The sequence below is a fragment of the Talaromyces proteolyticus genome (assembly GCF_021365285.1).
Source record: "Talaromyces proteolyticus strain PMI_201 chromosome Unknown BGW36scaffold_11, whole genome shotgun sequence".
Taxonomy (NCBI): Eukaryota; Fungi; Ascomycota; class Eurotiomycetes; order Eurotiales; family Trichocomaceae; genus Talaromyces; species Talaromyces proteolyticus.
Window position 1 is genome coordinate 1447622 of NW_025764287.1, and position 14179 is coordinate 1461800.

A 14179-nucleotide genomic window follows, 5' to 3' on the forward strand; every position below is an offset into this window, starting at 1 on the left:
AATACTACTTCCACTCTATTTTTGAATTAATCAATTCATTACTTACCCGGACTTGGCCGACTGAACTATGACAACGGAAATGGTTGGTCAGATAAGCTCTGGTCGTGGTATGTAGTAGTTAGGGCTTAGAAAAACTACGGCGTAGCGGCCGGAGTTCCGCTAATGACCAAGGCGCAAGTCTTCGGAGATGGTCGGATAAGGTCGGTGTTAACTTACATGTACCTATTGAGCTACGAATCTGTTTCTGATCAAACCAATCATTTCCCAGTAGCGGCGGATATGTCCTCGACCTTCAAAAGGGGTCCTGCCCAGTAAAATTGCGCTCTGCGTTATATGCGACTGCGTGGATTGTCAATGGGCTAATACGATTGTCTAGCCCTTATTCACATTATTTATACCACAAGACTTTGGACTACGCCTTGCGATGGATTGCCACAAGGAACTACAAGGCGTCGCAAAGACACCTATTTCCATCTTATAGGCCGCGAACCTCCCACAGGTTTACCACCTCCTCGATTCTAGATCGACCCAAGGAGATCAGGGTCAATATTCTCGAATATACACCATATAACATCGTGAAACCTTTGGTAGAAAATCGAACTTTATGGCCTACATAACTCAATAGTGTCTACCAATATTCTTGTATCTGAACCAGGTTTCCTTTCTATATTGGTATGAGCTTGAAGTTATTTCAGAACCAACTGTACGATCTATTTACCTAGATTCTCCGGCATATATCATTTTGATGCTAAGCCGCTAGAGCTAGAACTGTTCCGCACTAGCCTATGATATCCTCACACCATCAATGACACCCTACTACGCCTCATTAATTCACATAAAACAAACAATAATATCTTTCGAAGGTTGGACCGGACCACTTCTCAATGCATGGAGCCGATGGAAAAGTTAGTTTAGTCGGCTACCCAAGGCATGACGACAGATAAGCATTTGATTGGCATAAAGAAAATAATCCTAATATTAACTATCGCGGCCTCTTTGAAGTCAATTTTGGTTTTAATTTCTAAGTTATGGTTTCTATCTAACTCGAATTATTATTAAGGCGCTCTACATAGCGTAAAAAATATTGCAATATGGAATATATGGAAAATTTACCTGTTATAAAATGTCACTCAATGATCGAGACGTGTCTAGCATTCAAATTCGTTATTTCTGGATATTTATCGTTGCGAATTACGCTTTAAGCTGCGATATTACTCTTATTGGATGGAAGCGGCATTTCGGCAGGATGTTCGACGAAGTCACGTCATAACGACGAAGCAGATCATGAGACTACACCCATAACTGTTGATACTTTGTCGGCGACAGTATGACAACTTACGTCGTAGTTCGTGTCTGCCACAATATCCTGTCCATTCGTCCAGTCACCTAGGTAGTCGATTTTAAGTTCGGCAACTAGAAGATCTCGGGTATACCTTGATACTATATGCATTCAACCTTAGCTGCAAGTCATAAATCGCTTTCTTTCCCAATGAGGGAGGAACAGGAACAAACTATGACAACGTTTCATCAACCTGTGATCCCAATTTTATACACTTGGACACATTTGATGTCAACATACCGTCTGAACTTGAAGCTTTGACATATACGGAACACACAGCTTAAGTTCCTGTAATAGCTATTATACATCTCTTAGATCCCGCCATTTAAAAGAATTATTAGTAAGACATATTTTACATATCTCAAGCCATTACTTCTTGCCCGAAAAGAATCATATTATAACTATAGAAGGCTTATCCTTCAGTTTTACAGGTATATTACATTTACTATAGCTACTAGCTATAACAGTATATTTAAAGTTTTTCTATTATAAATAATATATTAATATAGCTAGTATACTCAAAGCATATCTACTATTTATCTATTAGATATAGAGTAGAGCTTATAAATTAAAAACTATATCTATAGGACGGTATACCTAAAGTTAATATAGAAATACTACAATACTAAAATATATAATTAAGAAGCCTAAGATTATCTATATATATTGATATTATAACCTCCTAATTCAATCTGATGGTAAATCCCCTCACCAGACACCCTCATGACAGAATTCTGCCTATTAAGCCTCCTAATCGAAACTCAAAAGCCGTAGCGTGCAGTCGAAAGAGATAAGATCTGTTATATGGAAAGAAGAATACTGAAGAACAAAACCCCCTTCGCCCCTTCCCTCTCCTTCTCAACTATTTTTTATCGTAGACAACTACATTGCTCCTAATAGAGTGGCTGGCGGCAAATTTCAAAGTGGCGATAACAATGACTGTGGTAACGCCTATATCACTAGAACAAACACTACTGGCGCATTCAACAACGGTCTTTGAACAAAGACACTACCCATGGCCCTCACGGCTCCAACATTGACTCCGATGTGGGACGATCGCGCTCGCCACTAGAACTTCACCATGTAACACTCCTGCAAGCAGTAGATATTTTACTCCTAGTAATGCACAAGAAACCTCTGGTCCTTATGGCTCCAACATGACCAACACGATAGATCCCAGGCTTGACTCCGAACTGGATCATCGCAATCGCCACCAAAACTTTAACAGTAACGCTCATATAGATGGCAGATAGACTACTCCGGTCACATCCAAGAGACATCTCTGGTTCCCATGACTTGAATAAACTAGTTTTTATAATGTATGGAAATGAATGCTACATGGTTCCACCTTAAAACAGAAGCGAATAGCAAATACCCTCAAGTTATGAATAGAGCCTATTAAGTCTCAACTGGGCAAATATAAGTTAGACATGGAGAAGCAGGGGAAAAAAAAAAACAGAATCGATGTTCACATGCAGGACTTGACTAAATAAAACAGTTCTATAGACCACCAAGAAACAATGACCGTCCATACTATTTTTCGGCAATTCGATGCCGACTTTCGACATCCTTATTATGTGCTTTGACATCCTTTTGGTTCTGTTGAGTATCTACTTCACCACTTTCCGTATTTGGCCCCTCTCGGTGATTCTTAAGACTGTAATATTTCTTTTTCTGAATATGTGTGCTGCGCTCGGCAGTTGTAGGCGAAGTAGCTGTTTAAAAAAATCCATGAGTTTCAAGCCAGACTATTCATCTTGTTAGAGAGACTCAAAACTAACTTTGCGGTTGTGTATCCTGTCCACCAGATTTATCGTCCGTCAAGTCATGGTTGCTCGATTCTACTTGCTCATTTTTGCACTGCTCTTTAGAACTGGTATAACAGCGAGCGGCCTCAGCGACAGAAGTTCCTGATTGGAGGCGAGGAAATGATATGTGCCGATATTTCGCTGTTGAATATAGTCGCCGGGTGGTCTGCATCTTCAACACCAAACCGATAGATAGTATAATATATACTGTTAAAGATTACCATTTAAGATAGTGTATTTTAATGCAATAGAGATTATCTAAAAGTAACCCCCTAACGTAATCCACCCCCGAACCGCCACTACCCCCGAACCGCCACTTCCACCCAAAAACGCGTCCCATAACAATTCTATATAATTCAACGCGTTAATATGCCACCAATTCGCAATAAAAACCATAAAAATTCTGAGGAACAAGAAGGTCGAATCTTATTAGCCATTTCCGATTTAAAAAATAAAAGAATTCCTAATATTGGACGAGCTGCAAAGATTTACAATGTTCCTCGAACAACTCTCCGAGATCGACTAAATGGCACCCAACAAAGATCTCAAATACGCGCCAATGGGCATAAATTGACTGAATCTGAGGAGGAATCGCTTGTCAAATGGATATTGAATCTAGATAAGCGAGGATTACCTCCCCGGCCATCTCTTGTACAAGAAATGGCTAATTATCTTCTTTCACAGCATGGAAATCAACAAGTTGGAATAAACTGGGTATACAAACTAGTTCAACGCCGTTCAGAGATTAAATCGCGATTTTCACGAAGATATAACTACGAACGTGCTAAATGCGAAGATCGAAAGATAATCCAAGAGCATTTTGACCGCGTACGAGAGGCTATATTAGAATATGGCATCTTACAGGAAGATATCTACAACTTTGATGAGACTGGCTTTGCTATGGGGCTCTGTGCCACTGCAAAAGTCATAACTGGAAGTGATCGATATAGCAGACCATATCTATTACAGCCTGGTAATCGAGAATGGGTGACTGCAATTGAAACAGTTAATTCTACTGGATGGGTTCTACCTCCATATGTGATTTTTAAAGCAACAAAATACTTACAAGAAGCCTGGTTTGAGACTCTTCCAGATGGTTGGAAAATCGGCATTAGTGATAATGGATGGACAACAAATAAGCTTGGTATGGATTGGCTCATTAATCACTTCATTCCTCGTACGAATGGCTGTGTAATGGGAAGATATCGAATGCTTATTCTTGATGGTCATGGAAGTCATTTAACTGCTGAATTTGACCGTACATGCACTGAGAATAATATTATTCCAATCTGCATGCCTCCGCATTCTTCTCATCTCTTGCAACCTCTTGATGTCGGCTGTTTTGCTGTTTTAAAACGGCAATATGGACAGCTTGTTGAACAACGGATGAGGCTTGGATTTAACCATATTGACAAAATTGACTTTCTTACTGCATTTCCAAAGGCGCGTACGATGGCATATAAAGCTGAGACTATTCGGAATAGCTTTACAGCAACTGGATTAGTGCCATTTGATCCAGATCGAGTCTATCAACAGCTTACTATCCAATTAAAGACTCCAACTCCTCCTCCAAGTCGATCAAGCAATTCACAATCATCTTGCTTACAAACACCTCAAAATCCTCGTCAATTCAAGCGTCAATTAAGTACAATTAAAAGGCGAATTAACCAGCGCAAATCAAGCCCATTAGAAGCTATTGATCAAGCAATTGATCGGATGTCTAGGGCTTATGAAATAAGTATAAATGAGCTTCTAATTGTACGAAAAGAAGCTCATGATTTACGGGCTGCACATGAGAAAGAGAAGCAAAAACGTCAACGGTCTAAAAAGCAGATATCTTACGAACAAGGCCTTACTAGAGAGGAAGCTCAGGTGCTTATCCAAAGTCAGATTGAGGCATCTCAAAGTGCTACTACTGTTCCGGCCGAGCCTGAGCTTCCAGTCTCTCAGGTGCGTGTACGCCGCCAATTTCAGTGTAGTGAGTGTGGTATTCTTGGGCATAGAAGACCTCAATGCCCTAATCGTACTAGTAATTAATTTTTTGTATATAATTATTATTTCGGGTTAGAAATTGAGATTTGAAATCGCTATAGATTATGTTTTCGGGTGGAAGTGGCGGTTCGGGGGTAGTGGCGGTTCGGGGGTGGATTACGTTAGTTAATAACGTAATACTTACATCACACGAACCCCATTTTTATATAACGTAATCCACATCCGAGCTGGCCACTCCCGCCCGAGAACGCGTTCCATATTCATTTCAAAGCTCAGTTTCTAACCTGAAATAAAAATTATATACAAAAACTAGTTACTATTTCGATTAGAAAATCCAGTTATGTTATATCCTGATATTCCATATTCCACAACCACTGCAACGAAATTGACGTCGTACAGGTGGTTGAGAGGCTGGAAGTTCATGCTCGGCCGGAGCAGCAGTAACAGTTTGAGATGCCTCAATCTGACTTTGTATAAGTACCTAAGCTTTCTCTCTAGTAATTCCTCGCTCATGAGATATCTGTTTTCTAGATCATCTATGTTTCTGTTTCTCTTTCTCATGCGCAACTTATAGATCATAATTTTCTTTTTGAAGAATTAGATCCTCATCGCTAGTTCGTAGTCAGCAGCACTTCCTGATCAATTCAAAAGGAAAGTCACACCCATGCATGGGTTTCGCTAGCATGGGAGAGATGCCTCTCTAAACTATCCTCCGGTTCTCTTTCTAGGTGTTGAATAGGAGCTAGCGCAGCTACCTCACTTAGTGCTCCGTACGGGTCCTAGGTAGACCCAGAACTTGAATCGTCTGAGACCCTATTTTCTGGCGTGTGGTGAAGTCAAGTAATGTCAATAATACTATTGACAGGGCTCGCTCAGTGAGCGGGGGTACTTAGTTTTGTTGCCGCTATATCAACGTTGCTTGTTTAATCTCCGACCCAAACGCCAAATACTCATTTCACTGCATATTTAGTCTACTTTATCTCACTTCTAACGCATCTAAACGTCACTAACTAAAGCAAGGCGATGGAAATGGTCAGTTAGACAAGCTCTGGCAGCGGCGCCAAGGCCGTAGCTCCGCCGAGTAAGCCGGGGTCGGATAAGGTCGGCGTTAACTTACATTAGCGCATCTCATGCCCTGTATGAGCAGCAAAATATCTGCTAGGAAGCATTTCCCTCATCTTCATCAAATATGGATCAATTCAGCCAGCCTGAACCCGTCCCTGGCCCAGGTCATAGTCCTGTGGCCACGAATGGTAACAGTCAGAAGACCCACAGAAAGCGTCTTCGGGTCAGTTGCGGAGAATGTAGACAGAAGAAGGTAAAGAAAGAAACAGGTTTAGCGATGATGACTATAAATCTTCTAATGTTCGCCTATAGCTTTCTTGCGACCGGAGACTGCCTTGCCACAGATGTATTCGATCGGGCAGGCCACATCTGTGCTCCTTCGAGGCTGGTACCAGGCCAGTGCCTACGGCTGACAGCTACCAAGCACAGCAAAACAGTGAACAGATTCGCGATCTGCAGGTAGAAGTCTCCCAGTTAAAAACTTTACTGTCCAAAGTCGTCCAAAGGCAGGAATCTATTGTCGAGAGTACGATAAATGTCGATGGTAATGACACCGCTGAGCGCGGTCATGGGGCGGTTCCAGCTTCAGAGCACGTTTCCCAACAGCAAGCCCACGTCCTCCCTTACTCAGCCAGTGAGAATGAATTCATGCGCCGGTCCCCGCGCGGTTATTACCGACAGCATACACTCTTCCGGTTTTTTGTCGAGGTATTTCAGTTCTAACATACGTAGAATCAAGCCACTTACCGTCTCTTACAGATTCCTGAACTCATCCCGTTCATTCGAGAAACAGCTGATGATTGGTTCAAGCCTCGTGGTATTACGCTTAGTAAAACAAAGCCGGTGATACATGACCAGAGGACAGTTGCTCCTCCATCTCTGGAGGTCTCTCCCGAGGAATTTCTTCCTGCAAAGCAGGACACGGACGCCTTAGTTTACTTCTACCTGAATCACGTTGAGCATTTACATCGATTACTCCATGTGCCCACATTTAATAGGGAATACTGCTCATTTTGGGAACCTCGGAGGAAACGTTTCCCTGCCATGACTGCGCTTATCCTAGCCATGATATCCATATCCGCCTGCGCCGCCCCTGGAACCTCGGACTCTATCCATATCGATCCCTCAATTCGGAAGATGCCTCCAAAGTGGATTTCTTTGTGTGATGATTGGCTCCAAAGTCAGGGTACTAAACCTCGCAAGCTCGTCTATTACCAGGTGGGCTGTCTGCTTTACATTGCAAAAAGGTTCAACAACATCAGGAAGAAAAGGTTTTGGAGTGAGACCGGTTCTTTGATCCAGAATGCGATTCTGGATGGCTTACACTGCGAGATAGCAAGTGATAGCCCTTACCAAAGAGAGATGAAGAGACGTGTCTGGGTTGTCTTACGTGAATTGGACCTGCAAAATTCAATCGGATTCGAACTCCCTACGTTCCTCCACACAATAGAGCCGACTGTTAGCGCTCCATCGAACATTAGAGATGAAGACTTTGACGAATCATCAAAAGATGTACCAGTCCCTGCCCCAACGAGCCAATACACGCGCATGTCATTTCAATGTCTCAGCTCCCGCAGCTGGGCGCTGCGCCTCGAGATATCGCAGCGTATGTTCAGCACTGGATCTTCCAGATTCCTCAACTACGAGGAGGTTTTACGATACACTCATAACCTCACGCAAGAGATTGATTCACTGCCATCCTGGAGTGAGAGTGATTACAGTGGAGGGACCTCACAGATGCCTACACTTGTCTCTACACTGCTGCAATTCCAGCTAAAGGAATGCATTCTGATGATCCATCGACCTTACCTTCGTCGAAGCGAAAAGAAATCTTCGCTATCAGAGATGATTAGCTACAGTACCTCACGCGACATACTGCTTCTCAACAGAAAACTTGCGGAATTGGGAATCCAGAGTTTGACGCTGCTACGAGATGACTTTCCATTAGCGTCGATGACACTCACTCAAATAGGACTGCTGCCAGCCAAAGGTCCGTAACTATCTTTACTTTCACTGGCAAATATTTGGATACCTCTCTTGTGTATCATTCTTGAATCCTTTCTACACCATCCAGAAACGCTAATTCAACACAGACCCAATTAGTTTCTCAATTCCGAGTCAAGAATCCACAATTGAGCTCCTAGAACAGTCCCTTCCATTGATCGAAGACAGTTATCTACGCTGCTTCCTCGGCGAGCCCTGGTGTCCTCTTATAGTATGTGGATGCATCATGCTGCTTAAAATTCATCTGGGAAAGGAAACTTCTCAAACGGCCAAATCCTCATGTGCACAGAGATTTCTTGGTATATATTACAGTCACTTTGCCAGACAGCTGGTTCCGTCGTCCATCCAACAGCTGTCTATGCCGTTGACCTTGGTGGGAGAAACTATTGTAAGTGTTCATTCAATCTTTAGGAAAGAAGAAGATTTTGCCTATATAGGCGTCTATTTGTTACTGAGAATGCTGTGAAATATATCATTCAAGCTAACTTGTATCAGGTCAGAGATACAGACTGGCAACCCCGAACGCCAAACACAACTACGTTCTCTGGATCATCGTGGTTAGATAGTGGCTACTCTGATGTGGGTTTTAAGATATCTCCATAATACCCCTTGCCACTTGCTAATCTTCGAAAATAGCTTAATTTTGACTGCAATGATATTGATATGGATTGGGATCGTGCTTGGGAATCGCTGTGGTCTCAACCAATTCAGCCCGACGGAAATAACGTAGATGGCGGATCGAGGTTATAAAGTTTCAATCGTAGTAATCATCCTTTCGTCTACTCTATAAAAGGACAGGGCTCTTTGAAATCACATCTGTATATATTTAGACAGTATATTGATCAATTGATATGGGTAATATGTCAAATTGTATGACAATTACATTCCGTGATAGTTGCCATCAAAAAATACAACACAGTATAGGAAGGCCTTTGGATCCCCTCGACCCTTAAAATATAGTGAGGGAAAATAGCTGGTATCGCACGCCTATTATGCTCAATAATTGGCCAGGAATCCGGGCTCTGGCTATTTAGAGTTCTCGTTTTTTGGCCGGCCTGAACTCCATGGTGACTGGATTTTGCGCCCTGCCATCATTTAGAGCCGCGTTATAGCCTTCTTCTGCTACAGAAAGATTGCCTAACGAGTCGATAGTGCTTCCGATAGCGCTTTTCTTTCGTTTAAGACCAATGTTCGCTTGAACTCTAGAAATGAAGTAGCACGCTTTAGCAAGGTCACCTTGTCTTACGGTGCTATGAATATATGAAATACGACGGATGCGGATAGACGTACGGTTTCTTCGCCTTATCGTCAGTGGGAGTCTTGAGCTGGCCGAGTCATGAGGAGTTAGCTAATTCAATCTATAAAAAAAAGGAAAGTTAAGCTGGAATAATTTGTAAATTTGAGACTTACCGTCACCTGTGGGACGATGCTTTCATTATCGTTCATTTCCTCTGGCTCTGAACATAGCTTGCCTGGTTCGGTATAATACTCTTGATTGGCATCCATGGGAACGTCTATGATTGCATCAGCTTCAATATAATGAAGATCACTAGCCTCTTACATATATATGCAGGATTTGGACTGTACATGCAAAGGGAAGTTTATCAAAACGCTTCATATAGCGACTGGACTTCTTGTAAAGAGATACAAATGATAAAGAATTGTAGTTATAGAAAGACTGAAGAAGAAGGAATTGGGGAATTGGGAAGAGCGTTGAAAAGCGTTTTAAGCTTGTCAATTAATGTGTCATACAGCATGACTATTAAATGACAACTATTTTCTCAGTCAATCTTTGACTTTAAAATGTCAAATTTTCTAAATCCAGAATGATGCAGTGCCAGTGGCAACGTATTACTCAAAACAGCGCAGTCACAAATAATGCATGTAATCCTGCGTGGATGGCAACAGGATTCAGATAAGACAGCGAACCCTTTATTCGACACATCATCCTCGTTACAGATGTGAGGATAAAACCATTCACGATATAAATTAAAACTAATTAGCACCCACAATAAGACACAAATTGACATTCTTATAGCTAGATAGCTTACGATTCCAAAAGTTTATTGACAGATGTATATAACTATCAATCAATCAATTGATGTAGATAAACCGTCATTCCAAATCTAATTGACGTTCTATTATACCACAATTGCAATCAATAAAAACGGTCACGCCCCCCAGTAATCTAATCAAAACTTCTTTTCTTAATTAGAAAAAGTGACCCTATTAACACTCTTCAACCCACCAGTCTTTCCCTCCCTGTGACTACTGAACACTCCATCCTCGGTGAATTTAGAATGACTTCCACGATGAATCCCAGTTTTCCCATCCTTCTTATACTGGGAAAGCCCTATTGAAAGTACAAAAAATGTTAGTAATCTATCTCACCAAGCTTTAGCCTAACATTAAACTCACTGGTGGAACTCTTCATCGACGGCCTTTTCAGCCCTTTAAACGGATTCGGACTATTCAAATCCGACCGCTCGTTATCCTCATCCTTCGGAAATTGTGGGAACAAGCCGAGAACCACACCATTATCTGTACATTTCTCAGGGGAAAGAGACTCGGTGGAACAACAGAATGGTACGATCTTGATTTTAGGCACCGACGAAGGAACCGTTTTGCATTTTACATGCTTGGGCATGTGTGCGATCAGATGCGTTCTTTCGTTTGGTGGGCGGAAGGTGGGATTTATCGGGTTGATGTTCAAGGTTCGGGTGCCTAGGCTGGGTGGTGTATTGTTGCGGTTGATCGAGTTGGGATATTGGCATGGTGATTGGTGTATAGCCTTCTTGGTGGTAGGTTGATCTGATGTTGTATGTATAGTCTGGTCGGCGGAGGGTGGAGAAGGGCGGTTTTTGAGGAAGGCGTTTATGCACATTTTGCTTGGAGGAATGGGAAACATGTTGTACATTTTTGTGGTCCAGTTGTGCTTCAGAGTGAAGAGACTTTTAAATATCACAGAATGACTGTACTGGACTACAAAAATGACTGCATCTGAAATGAATCATCGTAGCTGCCTCGCTATTCTATCGTGACAGTTCCATGCTCCTTTGATGGTAATACATAAGATTAGTCAATGCAATAGTAAAGCAATTTCTATGACATGATTCTATCTATAGAGGCAAATACATTTATGCTCCGCATCAATTGCGCTAGAGAAAGAGTATCTAGACCTATTTACGATGTGAGGATCCATCTACTCTTTGAGGTCTCGCGAGACTACATGTATTTTCAATTCACAATCCTACAACGAAAACTATTAAGGTCTCTCAGAAATTCAACCTTGATTTTGGACTCCAGTATTCAAAGCACCTGGCCCCAAATCATGAAACTTCATGACTCCGCATGCAACCAAATTGTCGTAGGCCGTCGTAAGTCATAGTCATAATCATAGATCATACTCACAAAAAAGAACGAATTTTCCCACTTTCTACAATACACCCACCCATATCATCATTCTCAAATCCACCGAACAACATCGCCCCTTCCGTCCTCGTTCGTTTCATATCATCACGAGTCCAAATCCCCATCCTCGCCCTCCTTAGCCCGCTCCATAAATGACTTGAAACTGTCAATTCTAGCCTCAATCCGACGTAGCTGATGTTGATGAAGTGTATCGTCGAAAATGCGGGCTGGCATGGTCACTGACCAGGTCCGCTTGTCGGCGCTGATAGGCGAGGGCAGCTTCTTTTTGGCTGGCGACAGTTGGCTGCATTTTTCAGGCGAGATGAATTCTTTGATAATGCTGGGGCTGCGAGGGAAAGTTTTCTTAGTGATCGATACACTGGACATTGAGGGGTTGAGGTCTGCACGAGCATCCTTGACCGCCTGGGCCCGAGTGGAAGCGGTGGTTGAGTCGGGCTTGCTGATGGATTTACTAGAGGAGGAGGGAGCCATGTCGTAATGTTGAATGTTGACAGTGAAGATTTGTATTGAAAGATAAACTGAATGGTATGAAGGAGTTTTTTGTCTTGTTTTTTGGAGCCCGTTGGAGATGAGTAAAGTTCTCAATTTAAGCCAGAAAGTGCGGTATCAATCTGGGAATTACACGGAGAGGCGTTTGAAAGGCATATTATGGGCTGGTAAATGGACAAATAACACAAAGAAGCTACTAGGACCCGTTCGTTTAGTTCTGCCTGTTGTTATAGGTTGTGTACACAAACCTGCGTCGGTCAGTCACGGTCACTACAGTGATTGCGATTCTATTTTTATAGACAGAACCATTAAGTTCGCAGATCATATATAGAGATATACAACTCGTTTCAAACCATATGATACAGCCAAGCTAGAAACCGAAAGGGTTGTTTTGATCTATTTTCATGGATATTGATAGTGGTTATAAGGCGTGGCACAACCCAATTAGGGCTAAATTGTCACAGGGTTTGTGAGATTTAGCTTTGGACCAGAGAGCGGCACAACACCTTTCTCCATTGTTTTTTGGGCAGACACATTTCTTCAGAGGGTTTCTTTATGCGTGTAGGATTCTTCAAAGCTTTCAATGTTGCAGCATAAGATTACTTCTCTTTGCATATCAACTGCTATAATAATGCACATACTCAGAAAGAATATTTGTATAAGGTTGCATTAAATATTAGTAATCTAAATATTGATTCTCGTAAAAATACATCCTATCAATCACATCTTCGGTATATCCTCCACCATACAAAGATCAATCTTCACAATCAGCAATTGGTATCACACAACAATTATTAGTTCGCACGAATTCCTGGTACAACGAGTGTTCATAGTCTCTCAATCGAGTCATTCATTCATTCATCAATTCTTCACCAAAATCAGACGATAATCAATTGGCGCTTTTATACAGTCTCGCAACTGCTCGAGTTCACCTATCTGGAATCAGTGTTTAAACTCGAGTATTTAGAGCTCAGGCTTGTAGCCGTTCTCAACCTCGCCGGGGGTAGGGTGGCCAGGGAGAGTATTGGCGGTAGCATCATGGTTGATGTTCTTGTTGCGACGCCAGAAGCGACCGCGAGTAGATCCGTAGGTATATCCGTTGGAGGGAGAAGGACCGAAGCGCTTCTCACGGCGGTGGCTGCGGGCCATGGGAATTTGGATGAAGAAGGAGATGACAAAGAGGCCTCTATACGGTTATTAGTTCTGTTTGGCAAGGGGTGGAGAAAAAGAGGGGGGAAACATACGCAGCAATGATTGAGAGAGCAAAGGCAGTCTTCTCCAGGCGGCAGGCAAGTCTCAAGTTAGGCAGATAGGTGACGGTTTCACCACTTCCAAACCCGAATCCATTGTCGCCATACCCAGTAGCCTGTGAGTCGGTCGGGCCGTTGCCGAGCGGCGTGTGCACGTTTCCAGAGCAGGTTTGGGTGCCATCACGCGTCAAAACGGCGATGGCGACCATGCAGCCGACGAAGCAGAAGTCAAGAACCATGGCAATAAAGCCGAAGAAGGTGATCCCGGCGAGACAGAGGGTAAACAGCGAGCCTAGCAGGGCGTAGAGGGTGGCAGCACCGGACATACCCTCGACGGCGCGAATCCATGTGGCGATAGGAAGGTGGTGGTCTTTCAGCACAGCAAGGTAGTAGGAGAAGATACCGAGGATGACAGCAGAGGCGAGGAATTGGAGGATACGAATCCCGTTGCCGAAGATGCGTAGTGCTACGCTGCCGACGCCCATGATGGTAGTGTTGTGTATCTGTTGAGGGTGGGGTGTAGAAGATCGGTATACACGATGATGTGAAATTATGATGTGGACAAAGCTGGAGCTTGAGTCAGGATGGCTGCGGCTTCTTGTACTAGCAGGCAAGGATGAGAAGAGTACAAGAGGAGCAGATGAGATGCAGGCAGAAAGATTTGGGCAGTTAAATAATAGTGAGCCATGATCGACGACCATGAACTCATATGAGCGTGGATCTCCCCAGGGCCTCGAGGGCGCGTCACTGGCCCGTGGCCGCTAGTGGGCCCCTTTGTGTATGCTGCCCGTGTGTTCATT

At 42.9% G+C, this 14179-nt stretch overlaps 3 protein-coding genes across 3 annotated transcripts; 1 reads left to right on the plus strand and 2 right to left on the minus strand.

Annotated features, from left to right (window-relative positions):
• Positions 1-6095: 6095 nt before the first annotated feature.
• BGW36DRAFT_410754 (uncharacterized protein) lies at positions 6096-9081 on the plus strand. The gene is made up of 6 exons (XM_046219155.1): positions 6096-6457; positions 6517-6912; positions 6964-8194; positions 8298-8596; positions 8704-8787; positions 8845-9081. Exons 1-6 carry the CDS (start codon positions 6329-6331, stop codon positions 8956-8958), a joined length of 2253 nt encoding a protein of 750 aa, XP_046068310.1. The 5' UTR covers positions 6096-6328; the 3' UTR covers positions 8959-9081.
• Positions 9082-9238: 157 nt separating this feature from the next.
• Positions 9239-11125, minus strand: BGW36DRAFT_431532 (uncharacterized protein; the record flags this gene model as incomplete). Its single annotated transcript, XM_046221001.1, has 5 exons — positions 9239-9410; positions 9499-9533; positions 9619-9722; positions 10457-10561; positions 10627-11125. The coding sequence occupies 5 exons, from the start codon at positions 11123-11125 to the stop codon at positions 9239-9241; spliced, it is 915 nt and encodes a 304-aa protein (XP_046068311.1).
• Positions 11126-12777: 1652 nt separating this feature from the next.
• Positions 12778-14132, minus strand: BGW36DRAFT_387366 (uncharacterized protein). The gene is made up of 2 exons (XM_046217110.1): positions 13374-14132; positions 12778-13315 (listed from the first exon to the last, which is right to left on the minus strand). The coding sequence occupies exons 1-2, from the start codon at positions 14078-14080 to the stop codon at positions 13093-13095; spliced, it is 930 nt and encodes a 309-aa protein (XP_046068312.1). The 5' UTR covers positions 14081-14132; the 3' UTR covers positions 12778-13092.
• Between the last annotated feature and the right edge of the window lie 47 nt (positions 14133-14179).